This window comes from Drosophila kikkawai, chromosome 3R (genome assembly GCF_030179895.1).
Source record: "Drosophila kikkawai strain 14028-0561.14 chromosome 3R, DkikHiC1v2, whole genome shotgun sequence".
Lineage (NCBI taxonomy): Eukaryota > Metazoa > Arthropoda > Insecta > Diptera > Drosophilidae > Drosophila > Drosophila kikkawai.
The window spans coordinates 30,726,235-30,739,133 of record NC_091731.1 but is presented as its reverse complement, the minus strand read 5'-3'; the positions used below and the strand labels follow the sequence as shown (position 1 = coordinate 30,739,133).

General features: G+C 36.2%; 2 protein-coding genes across 3 annotated transcripts; one reads left to right on the top strand and one right to left on the bottom strand.

Moving 5' to 3' along the window:
• The first annotated feature begins 317 nt into the window (after positions 1-317).
• Positions 318-3,149, top strand: LOC108077868 (dnaJ homolog subfamily B member 12). 2 transcript variants are annotated; one of them, XM_041774346.2, is made up of 7 exons: positions 318-770; positions 1,442-1,625; positions 1,684-2,095; positions 2,155-2,267; positions 2,332-2,495; positions 2,562-2,658; positions 2,857-3,149. In XM_041774346.2, exons 1-7 carry the CDS (start codon positions 638-640, stop codon positions 2,873-2,875), a joined length of 1,122 nt encoding a protein of 373 aa, XP_041630280.1. In that variant the 5' UTR covers positions 318-637; the 3' UTR covers positions 2,876-3,149. The 2 variants fall into 2 exon arrangements, with proteins under 2 accessions (XP_041630280.1, XP_017026895.1); XM_017171406.3 differs by lacking the exon at positions 2,857-3,149 and having other exon boundaries at positions 319-770; positions 2,562-2,785.
• A 64-nt stretch (positions 3,150-3,213) lies between these two features.
• LOC108077870 (huntingtin-interacting protein K) lies at positions 3,214-4,041 on the bottom strand. Its single transcript, XM_017171407.3, has 4 exons — positions 3,851-4,041; positions 3,671-3,732; positions 3,492-3,599; positions 3,214-3,412 (listed from the first exon to the last, which is right to left on the bottom strand). The coding sequence occupies exons 1-4, from the start codon at positions 3,951-3,953 to the stop codon at positions 3,314-3,316; spliced, it is 372 nt and encodes a 123-aa protein (XP_017026896.1). The 5' UTR covers positions 3,954-4,041; the 3' UTR covers positions 3,214-3,313.
• Positions 4,042-12,899: the final 8,858 nt, after the last annotated feature.

Genomic DNA, 12,899 nt, shown 5'->3' with positions numbered 1-12,899 from the left:
ACATTCGAAAAATAACTTAGAATATATTGTATTTTAAGAATAATTATGAGGGCATTGCCCACTAATATAACAAAAAATGATTTAATTTTCAGGTATTCCTTTGCTTATAACTTTTAATTTCGAGCTAAGTGAAAATTACTGTTCTTATATTTAAACTTTTACGCATGGTTTATAATTGTTTATAATAAACGCATATGCTTAGTAATATTAAAAATTGTAATATTTTAATTTAAAATTTCTTTGTATATTTACTAACTAACAATCCGCTAAACTGGCTATATTTCCTCTTCGACAGGTGGCAGCCTCGGTCCTTCATGTTTTCTCTTGACACTAGGTGGCAACTCCGTTCTGTATTTTTCGGCTGATGAAAAATTTTACCAAATAAAATCAATTAAATTCAGCGTAAAATCAAATTGCCGAGCAAATGTGCAGGTGCATAGCATAGAAACACGGAACTTTTACCGGACGCGAGTGCGGAAACCAGGAGAGAAGCAGGCTAACGCTTGTGTGTTAGTGCGTAGTCCGTAAATTGTAAAGCACACACACCTAGGGGCACACAGAGCGAGACGGAAATAGCAGAGCCCCACTATTTACTTTGATCACCACGTACTAACTAGTGGATAAGCCAGGTGGATCCATGGACGGCAACAAGGACGAGGCCCAGCGCTGCATTGACTTTGCGGTGCAGGCGCTGGCCGAGGGCAAGATCGAGAAGGCCGAAAAGTTCCTGATCAAGGCGGAGAAGCTCTATCCTACGGAGAATGCTAAAAGTAAGGACAACGTAAGGGCGCGTAAATAACGCTATGAACAGAAAAAATTATTAGCTAAGAGCGCTGTATAAGTGGGTGAGGTTATTATCAAATTGTTTATGGTCCTCCGGCGACCATAATTATTGGTGATAAAACAGTTGTGGGATTGGTATCTTTCCTATTCCTTTTTAATATAATTCAAGCTCGATAGATATCAGCAATCCATCAGAAACTTTGATTAATAGTGTTTAGTTTGTTTAAATTATGCGAATACCTTAAAAAACTAACCCAGAAAACTTCATTCCTAGGTACTCCGCTTAAGAAAACGGTACTGATCTATAAAAACAATAACAATAATAATCTTATCTTTAGTTTGGAAACGTTAGTTGGTAATCGAATCTTTGTTATCAAATAGATTAGTTCAATTTTTATTATTATTCTTAAGACCACAAAAGGCGGCAAAAAAAGATTAAATATGTACAGGATAGAATAGTCTCCTTTGGCGCGATTCGTTCCAAGATACCCTATAGCGTTTCCTTTAAAAGTTCCCTAAATTGTATGACTTGGCTTACCTTTATGAACTGAAGCTTGATAACTTTTTCGATTAGGTATTAATTTGTATCTTTAAGATACCTTTGACCTACCTAACTACCTTTGACCTTTGACTCACCACCTACATTTGATCTTTGCAGAACTATTAGCCCAAGTGAAGAGCAACCCCACCAGCAATGGCAGCAATGGTAAATCTCGACCAGGAGCCAATGGTGGCACCGATGAAAAGGACACCGGTCCCAGGAAGCGTGTGAATTCAGATTCACGATCCAGTGCACCAGATTACACCAACGATCAACTGGAGGCGGTGCGAAAGATTAAAAAGTAGGTTACTCTATCATGTCCTTCCCCCTTCCTATTTATATTATTTATAATCCTGCAGATGCAAGGACTACTATGAGGTATTGGGTGTCACCAAGACAGCCACGGATTCGGAGATCAAGAAGGCATACAAGAAGCTGGCACTGCAATTGCATCCGGACAAGAACAAGGCCCCGGGATCGGTGGAGGCCTTCAAGGCACTGGGCAATGCTGCTGGCGTGCTTACCGATGCTGAAAAGCGAAAGAATTACGATCTTTATGGCATCAACGAGTCGCACAGCGGTCACGGCAATGGAGGAAACCACCACGGGCATGGCCAGTACTACAACAACGAGTACGGCTACTCGCGTGGCTTCCAGGCCGATATCAGTGCCGAGGAGCTGTTCAATATGTTCTTTAATGGTGGTTTTCCACAACAGAACGTGTATATGAGGCAGCAGCGTCGTCGTCATCAGGCACGCGAGGATCGAGAGGTGAGAGTGACTAATTCTTTATCTTTAAGCTTATTTACACATTTCTTTGTTTATTTCAGGGCAACAATTCATCAGCTTTGATCAACTTGCTGCCCATCCTGCTGCTTATTGGCCTGTCTATGATGTCGTCCTTCTTCATCTCCGATCCCATGTACAGCCTGACGCCCTCACAGTAATTATGGCTAAAAAAAATCCTAAAAATCAGAACTAATCAAGTTTCTTCTATTTTCCCTCAGTAAATATTCCGTCAAGCGTGAGACCAATGGCCTGAAGATTCCCTATTACGTCAAGGACAACTTTTATTCAGAGTATCAAGGCTCGGTGGCACGTCTAGAAGAATCCGTAGAGGAGGACTTTGTGAATCATTTGAAGCATTCTTGCAGTCGAGAGCGGAATTATCGTGAGTTTATACAAGCTTCCCAATGAAGCAAACTTTAAATAACTGATATTTTCGTGATTTTTACAGGCGACTCAATGCTGGCTAAAGCAAGGACCTTTGGCGATCGGGACTTGTATCGAAAGGCGCAGAATATCAACACGCCGTCGTGCGAGAATTTGCAAAAGTATTTAATCACATAAATTAGTTAGATGTTTGCTGCTACACGAAAAACCTACATATTTCCCCCATATTTTAAAGCCTTAACTGGGTTGTCGTTTGCTTAGTTGTTATAAAAGAATTTCATTATCTTTGTTTTTTGTTTTTATAATTTATAAAGTCTGTTTAAACTACCTTTCCCCCCTCTCTCCCCATGAATGAACAGCATAATGCTGATGCTATGACCCTTCAGGTTCTTGCTAATAACAAAGGGCACGATCTATCCGATCAACTGGCATATATAGAATTATTTTAGAGCAATCGGCGAAGCAACTGCAAACTGCCAAAAAAGTCATATATTTACGAGTATAAGTTGGGAGGCTGCTGAGGCGAAGAAGTACTATTGTTTTTGTCACTTGGAAACATGAATTGTAACAAGGATGATGTACGCATATTTGATCATATACTTATTGATAGTCAAAAATTGTCAACGAACGGATGATGGATGATAGATGATGATGGGCACTGGCGATACTCTTGAATAAAAATTGCAAGTTATCTCTTTACACAAAAAAAAAAGAAGTCTCTTTCTTCAGCTTTTTGGGCTTATGGTGTTTTCTTTTCTTGTTTTCTTCGCTAGCGTTTATAAATGTACAAATAAAGTCAGAGTTATGCGGAGCACCTCAGTTGCTAATGATGGCCTCCAGGGCGGCCACCACGTCACCGCTTTGTTCACGGAGCACCTTCTCGGCGTGAGACTTGCTAACCAGCAGCTCGTTCATCTGGAAATGGAGAGGAGTTAGGAGATTATATATATATGACTTAAGAAACTCCCAAGATCCTTGTTTGAGAGGTACGTACAATCAGTTCAATATCCTCCTTCTTTACTTGCACCTTCTGGAGTTCCTTTTCCTTGGCTACTCGCAGTTCGTTCTCCTTGTTTCGCTGATTGCCAAACTGTTCCACAGCCTGTAAATATTAGGAAAAAACTTTAGTTACTAATATTTTCCTTAAATATTTAATTATTTAAGCAAACTTACGCTGGATATGTTGGCCGCAGAGATTTCCTTTTCCTCGGCATAATCAGTAACCCGCTCCAAATCTGTGAATAATTTTATTTTTAAAGTATTATTTCTTAAAATATTATTTAATTATGCAGGAAATCGTAAAATAATTTTTTTGCTAGCGGTTTTGCGGGGGTTGTTGAATGAACATTTTACCTGCGGCTCCATCGTCGTGTCGCTTGGCATCGGACTTCTTTTGTTTGGAGTCCTGCTCGTCGTCTTCCACCTCAGTACCGTTGATTTCCTCAGCTTCCGTCATTTTGGGTCTGATATTTAAGTTAATTTATTAAAATTTTGGTTGACTTGTATTTTTTGTTCGAGCACCTCGTGCGAATAGTGAGGGGAAAATTGCGATAGCCATGCCGATAGTTCGATTGTTTTAAGTTTGTCATAATTTTTTTTAATTGCGATGAAACTAAAATAAAATATAAATACTTTTTTAAATTTATATTTATAATCAGAATTAATGGGCAGTCAAATAACAAAATTTGAAGTACGTTATATATGTCTTCGATATTTCGACCGTCTCTAATTTTACGTTAAGATTTTTACGTTTTTTATCAGTTACGTTGTTTTGAATACGTTTTTGTTTAGCCATGTTTAGCACCTTTTAATCTAGGTCTTCAACCTTTTATAACGGAACATTGAGAATTATTTCGATCTTCGAGGATAATAACCATAATTTACGGTTTTTTGATAGTTTATTTTTCGTTTATTTCCAGAATGTAAATAAATTCCCTATCAACTATTTATTTTAAGTAGCTTTCCTTTTAAATATATTATAATTTTTTATATTTATATTTATTATTATTATTTATTTATATTTTTATATAAAATACATTTTATATGTTTTTAAAATAAACATTATTTTAAAGTATTTAAATAAATTTAACTGGCTTTAATTTATAAATTTAAAGTATATAAAATAAGTATTTAAATATATTTTTACTTTCAAATGGTTTAAATTAAAAAATGTTCTTTTACTTAAGATGCCATTTAGTGCTAGGTTGACGTTTTTTTAATAATAAACTTTAAAATTAAAGCTTCAGTTTATGTGTCAACCGCAAAACTAATTATAAACGTCTCGTACATAAAATTCAAGCGGCTGCTCATGTCCTTTTTTTTTTAGCTTGTCGCATCTTTTTGCAAAATTTGTGTGTGCTGCGGTCAAAATGTTAATTATAAGTTTGATGGCCGCATCTAATTAGATTTTGCAACACCAACGGAGACACGAATACTTACTCAACACCCATGGATGTTCGGCTCCTTGGGGGGGCTTCTATTCCTGTATGTTCTTTAAGCGTCATGTGTGTGGTTGTGTGTGTGTGTGTGCTGGGATGTCCTGTTGACATAATCGTTTGGCATCATGATTAATTTAATTGTCACTTTGACGAAAGGACACTCGCACACTCTATATCCACTGGACTGCTCTTCCTATCCTTTGGACTTTGCTTCTGTTGAAAATCAAGATTAATTAGTATCCATGACCATGGGCGGTCAACATCATTTGTTAAGGGGGTTGGTGTGTGTGTGTGGTGGAAAATGAGGATGGGCCTGAAGCATATGTGCACTGCATTTAATTCGATTTTATTTTTTCGGAAGCCAGCGGGTTTTTTTCGACAGAATTTCGCATGCAAAGCGCGAGTGAAATGAAAATAAGCTTCAAAAAGAGGGAATTATTTGGTACATTCATGTGAGAGTCGCTAGTAAAAGGGGTTATGAAGCTTAAAATAATATTTTTTTAGTAATTAAAAGAGCATGAAATAGACAAAGTCCTTCCTAAAGACATTAGGCTGGGAGAAAAACGAAAGGGAATGTGTAAGTATTATTTTTATAATTTTGTTTAAGCTGTATTTGTCTAGTAGGTTGGGTTAGTTTGGTTTTTCATATCCTTCTGAAGACTTTTCTAACGAAAAAAACCATCAAGGATTTAAAGATTCTTAAGAAGACTACCTTAAAATGCTGATTTTGTAATGCAACAGGCATAGCATTATCTTTTTCCAATATTCCCCATACTCCAGTATACTTTCTCCACACTTTTCTGGCACTTCCATGTTCTTTTTCCCAATTGAAAATGAAATTATGGCGCTAATTAGCGCAGCACATAAATTAAGTTGGCAATTTCGGTTGGCATTGTGGTGTTCGCAATGCCAAATCGAGCATTGCATATCTTCAGGGGCATTGTGTACATGTGTGTGTACGTGTGTGCGTTGCTTGGCTCCCGAAAAATTCACACAGTAAATTTTCCTCTTTTTTCGCAATTTTCCCAAAGGGGAGAAAGGGAGAGAGAGGTTTGGCCGCGTGACGTAATTTAACTTGCATTGTCTTTCTCGAAGGGCGAAATTTCTGTGTCGACGTTGCTTTTGTTGTTGTTTCCCTTTGCGGTGGTTACTTTTTGCGTTTTACATTCGTTTTTATTGTTTCTTTTTTTTTGTTTATTTATTTTTATTTTTTGTTGGTGTAGCTTTAAGTGTGTGTGATGGAGATGCAAGGATAAGGGAGACGGCGACACGCCATAAATGTGTTATCGGGGATTCTGTAATAATTTAAAAGTTTCGAAAATGTTTGATAGATGTCTGGCGTATATTTTATTGCGAGCTTTAAATAGGCATTTTTAAAATGGGAATAGTTCTTTGATTTAATAAGAATACAGTAGAATACATGTAACAAATTTATATTAAATAAAATTAAAGACATTTTTACTATTAATATTAAATTCACTCTTGGAAAGGGATTTTAATGAGTCAGTTATATATCATGTAATTTAATTTTTTGAACTTACAAATTGTAAAAATTAATATAATTAATTTCTAACAAATTAAAGTGAAGGATTTTCAATATTGTCACAGCTTCCCCCGAATTATCACAATTCCTGCATTCTTAATGAAGCCACTCAATCCTTCATTCAATTTCGGGGGAATTCCCTTCATGAACTGTATGAATGCAAGATTCAAAAGGGAGGAGTGCCTTTACAGTTGAGTTGAGAAAAATAGCATTAACAATTTAATACTATTACTATTTTATTTTAAAATAAATTAAATAAATTATTGTATACCAAAAATATTAATAAATATTTTCCCAAGTTTTTTTTTTGTATTTTACCAGTTTATTATGATTGCTATTTTCTTGGCCGCTCCTTCAACACATGCATTTGTCCGCTTCTGTCCTTGTCCTGCAGCAAACACCAGGATGTCTGTGCCAAAATGACATGGGGAGCCGTGGCTGCGGCTGCCCGTGGGGTCAGTCAATAAATAAATTTGCATAGCAAATAAATTAAGAAAATGCAATTTTCAAGAACTGTTGCGCACACAACCGCAGCGCATGAGGTCCTAGGTAGCTTCCATAATTTGCATTGAAATGCCCAAAATTCAAGGACAGCCTTTAAATTTCGGGAAAGCCGAAATCCGGAGTACGGACTACACGACGCTTCTGGCTCATTGCCTGCATAATTGGCTAGCAAACTCAATTACGCTAATAACACTCGAAAGCCCGGCTCAAATGTAGTGTGTGTCCTTAAATATTTATGGGTATGGGTGTGCGCTTGACTGACGCCACGAAGGAATTATCCTTGTAGCAACCAAGTTATAGCGAATAGCAGAAAAAAAAAGAAAGCGAAGATGGAAGCGAAATAATTGAGCCATTGAAGGCGCTCGAATGGTCAGCAAAAGTTCCGACTCTAACTGATAGCGAAGTAGGAAAACTTGCTCCTTGCCCAGGGAAACCCTAGGAGGGAGTGAAAGGAAGTTATTCTTGAGGTGGAGAGGGTCCAGTATGTGTGTGTGTGTGTGAGTGCCTGGCGAAGGCGACCTATTGACGACCTTTATCGGGCTGTACATAAACCATAATCGCAATTGGCAAGTGGTCGCCACTCGAGGAAGCATCCTTTTGGCCATTGTCATGCTTCACAGGATGGACACACAGACACCGTTTCGCTGGCACACACGCAGAAGTGGCTACACTGTACAAAATAAAAATTAAAAATTTTTAAACTTATTTTTAGAGTAATTAAAAAGAATTATAGGCCAACTATTTGAATGTTAAATAATTGGTATTATTTGAGGATCCTTTGCACATTTTATAATATATTTTTCTCGAGCCTAAGTTGTGGTGATATTCTGTATTAATATTTCCAGCCTTTTAATGGGTTCTTATTTAATATATAAAAATTATTTCCAGTGTAGTTTCTAGCCCTGGGCATTGGCCAGTTTGGAACGCATCGAACGGAAGCCGCTGGTCGTTCATTTAAAACTTGTCTGCAAGTTGCCAAGTCGTCTCTCCTTGGCTCCTTCGCTCCTTCCAAAAAAAGGAAGATAGGTGCAAAGCCTCAAGTGTGTGTGTGTGCTTGTGTCGTAAAGTCCTGCTTCCGTTTCCCCTTTTCAGCCGCATGAGCTCCTTGCCATAATGTATCTCCTGACATTTTGCAACTTTTGCGTTTAACAATTTCGCTTCCTTCCGCTGGCTAAACGGCGCCAGGTTGTCGTGGAAATTTGTTTTAATCGTCATCTTTGCCATCTACGTAAGCGTTTCCCTATCTTCTTAGTATCCAAAAGGACCTCCCTAGCCCCCCTGCCAAGGTTCGTTGACAGCAACTCCTTTTGGGTTATCGATGGCCTGTTCAATATTTTATTAGTGTCGTTAGGCGAAACGACTGCAAACATCCTTTGTACCTTTCGACTCACTGAATTTGCTTGGGGGTTCCGTTTCGTTCTCTTTCTCCTTTGGTTTTGTCTCAATAAATTTTTATTTGCCAGCTTTTAGTTTTATTTTTAGTGTCTGGGTTAACATTTACAAGAGGCAGGTACTTAACCCAAAAGGTAGACAATTGACCGCCTAGAAAATTAATAGCATTTACGGGGAAAGGAGGTCACGGAAATTGTAGTAAAATATGAAAGGTAAGGGAAATAATTTTATAAAGGAAAAACGGACGGAAAACCAATTTATTTTCTTACTATTTATGATTTAGTTAGCCTTCATTAAGTATTTGAGGTTGCAGAAACGTTACTACTTGGGAAAGTTATGGTCTACAACTGGAATATTTTATTATTCAAATTTACATGTTAATAGTAAATAATATAAGGTACAATAAATAATATTACAGATAGTAAATTCAATGTATTTTTAAAATATTAACTGAATAAGCAACTGACTTCCTTAATTTTCGGGGATCTACCCACAATTTATTTTATTATTCCCCACAAAAAAACCTTTCTTATTGCTATACTAACTAAGTTAAAGTGCAATTTACTGCTTTTCCATCTCCAAAAAAACCCTTTCAATAAGAAGACCCTGTTATTTTATGCATTTTCCCAGCCACCCAGCCAAAATCTCACCTTTTCAGACCAAGCAAACCCAAGGGAAAACTGCAGGAAAAACCTCAAAAAAAATATAGATAAGCTGAGAGAACTTTTGTGGAGACCAAGAGAGTGCATAAACATTTGGCAAAACTCTCCTTATCAATGGAGTTATAACATATAACCCTTAGAAAAGTCACTTTGGAGGAAGGGGAGTGCGTATTTTCGCAGACTTTATAACCGGGCAAACACTAAAACTGTCTGCCATTGTGTCATGCATTTAACTTTAAACGTTATTATTGTCGCCTGACAGTCTCCGCCAATTTGGCATAATGTGTAATATTTCTTTTTTATATCCGCATCCACGCATCCGCTTCTAGCCGCCACGCAGCACTTAAGGTGTACCATTGTGAGTGTGACAGAGAAAGGGTTAGCGGGGAAAAAAAGGACACTAAATGGGAGTCCATATATCCTGCGGGGTGTGCGGGATGTGCTTAGGATAATAAACTATAAATAGCACTGCATACTTTTTAGCGGAAAGCGTTTCTTTGTCTGGTTTTGGGAAAAAGTCCTGGGAATGCACTCGAGGGATACTTATTATTTTAAAATATATTTTTATTGGAATTAATTTGTTAATAAAATATAAAAAACAAGTAAAAATGTATTATAATTATGAATATAAATTCCTCCAGAAATTGTAAGTTACAAAATGCATCACCTTTCATTTTTGACCTTGAATTTCAAAATTTTAGATACAAATTATATAGTCTTTGATTAGTTAAAAAATAATAATTATATTAATAAAAGTAATAACATCTGAAAAGCTTACTATTTTATTAAAACTAATAAAATTTTAATAATATATATTTTTTTAAATTGGTAACAGTGTCTTTTACTTTACCCTCTGAATAATATACCCTACCCCCCAGTATTTCCAGGGTATTTGGAGAGTGTGTAAATCAATGAACACATCCGGACTTTGCCCAATATATCACATTATATATAACTTCCATACAAATTATTATTATATTTATTTCTTTTTCACCAAAACTTAGCTAAAGGGTTGTTTCATTATTATTTCACTTCCTGTAAGAAAAAAAACTTGTTCCTTTGTGTTTCATTCAATCAATTTAATGTGCGCTCACCATTAAAAAAAGTTTTGCCAAAATCAAAAGCAAAAAAGTGAAAGAAATCTTCACAAAAATTAATTTCTCGCCTGAGCGTTACTAATTAGAAGAGCGGTAGTCAGCCGTTTAGAAGGGGGAAATTGGAGGGTGCACTCAGAAAAAAGCAGTATATATTTAAAGAAATTTATTTAGAACAAAATGTAACTATTTACCTTTTGAAAGAAGATTTTATATATACTATATTGCTAGAATTTTTAATAGTTTAAATAATTTAGCTAAAAATATTTTATTTTAATAAAATTTTGTTTTTTTGTAACAAAGAAAAACACCTAATTTTTGTTTGGGATAAACAATTTATAAGATTCTTTTAGTAAGGAAATAAAATAAAATAAAAACCTCAACCCTCTTACCTTTATATCCCCAATTAAACTAGTTTTGTTTGCATAACTTCCCCCTATTTATTACAAGTGTATTTAGAGAAACCAAAGGCAAGAAGGCAAAGGCAACAAAAAAAAAACCATCAAATGTCTATACATCATTTTAACAATCAATCAATTTGAGCGCAGTTAATCCACACGAATCGTGTTACATGCGGCCAGGGGAGGAGATGCGAGGTCAGTGGAGGTCAGGCGGCAGAGGCGGGAGGAAGGGTCCAGCTCTCTGGTCGACTTGACTTGAGCCAAACTGGAAATCTTGTATATTAATCAGTCTATTAGACACGATTTGTTCCACTGTCCTCCACACGGCGGGGCGATTATTCAATCAGGTCCGGAGCTGTAGCCCTTAGATCCCAGCTCTCCTAGCTTCCAGCTCGCAGTGGGTCGTCCATCTGGCCCCATCGATCCACTGGAGACCACCAACTCATCCTCGTTGACCCCGGGGGAGAGTCTTTTGTATGTTGTGTGTGCTGCTGCTGCTGCGTGGGCGGCGAAAGCCGTGTAACTCGTGTCTGGCCTTTGCACATTGCCCCGGGGAGAGGTTAGGCTCCAATGAATGGTCGACGATTATGAAGGCTTTTTCGGAGACGACCTTGAAAGTGACGCAGGTACAGGTGAATTTTAAAGCTTGAATGAAAAAAAATATACACCAAATTTGTAAAGAGTTTGAGTTAATCAGAAAATATATTGGATATCAGGGATGCGGATTTTGATATGGATTTTTAAGCTACACAAAGAAGCACCAAACACATTAGAATCAGTGTGCAACAAAATCGTATGGCGTTACGCATCTTGATGACTCTAATGTCTTTGGTAGCACCATATATTTGTGACTTTCTATATTTCATTGCATACTTTTAGACACATTTTTAAAATGATTTTAAACTGACTTCTGTATTTTCGTCCTTAGAGTTTTAATATAATCAAAAATATTTGTTTTACAAAAGTTAAGTACTTTAAAAACTATTCTCAAGGTTTATTTTTTGGCTCATAAATTATATATAACTGCACCAGATATTAAACTCTAATTTAATACATTTCCCATAAATAACAAAATCCTTAAATGGGGTGTCAATTTAATGATAGGAAACATACCCGCTTAATTGAGTAAAATAAATCCATTATTGCTTTTACTTCTTATATGAACCATCAAAAAACCACATGACAGCCGTCAGAAGTCTAATGATTTTTGGACACCCCTTTTCGAAAGCAAACACTATATACAAATTTGACCATAAACAATTGACACTAACCATAATCCCCAAATCATTATATTTCAGTAATAAAATGGAAAGACAGACTGGGAAGTATAGTGTGTCCGAATCATCATTTGGCGGACAGCAGAAGCTGATCCATTTATGACATCCTCCTTCTACTCAATGAAAATTTTTGCTCATATCGTAAAGTTTTCTGTGCGAAGTTGCCTTTTTATGAACCCGCTGCAAAATGGCCAGCGATAGAAAAGGCATCAAATTTGATGATGGCTGTGGCGGAGACAAGAACTTGGTGCGACTTTTCTACAACTCCGGGACTCTAGACTAGAAATATTCAGCGAAAAAAATGGCTTTAAAGGGAAAAGGGTTAAGTCTGCTTTAGGGTAGACATAAAACCGTCAAGAGACAAGCTCAATTGAACAGCATTTGCATATTGAAGTGACTTGAACAGAGTTGACGCAAAGCAACTTCAACTGTTCTCAGAAAAGAATACATTTGAAAGATGGTTGGGAAAGGGGCAAGAATGATAGTTTTGTAAGATATCCCTGGCACCCTTGAGCAGCAAGGATGCACTGGACAAATTTTATATACAACTTAAATTATAAATAATAAATGTATTTAATAAAATAGAGAAGATCCTAAGAACTTCAATAATTTTTAACTATTTTTAAATGCATTTTTTATTACGATGCTGATTTTTACTGATTTTTTAATTAAATAAAATCTAATCAGGCGATTAAAGAATAGACTAATTTCTTATTTTAATTGGTTTTTATAATAAAATAAAATATTATATGACCTCAAAACCTCTTTAAAATTAATTCTTCTAAATAAAAATATTACAGTAATTCATTGTAAATTATTTTAATATATATTTTGTTTTTACTATAAGAAATAAATTTAAAAAAATTGGCTTATAATACATTTTAATACAAATATAATTTTTTCCCAGTGTCTAAAAGTCAGATATTCTAATTCTGAAGATGCAAAACCCCTCGAAGAATAACGCTCCTCGTGTATGACTTATGGCGATGGCTACATCCATCCCCTTGGAGTGCAGTTCGAGGATTTCAATTTCATCATTACCCAGCCCCCCTTTCACTGGGGTTTTTCTCCCTTTGGCCCCCATTCCCACA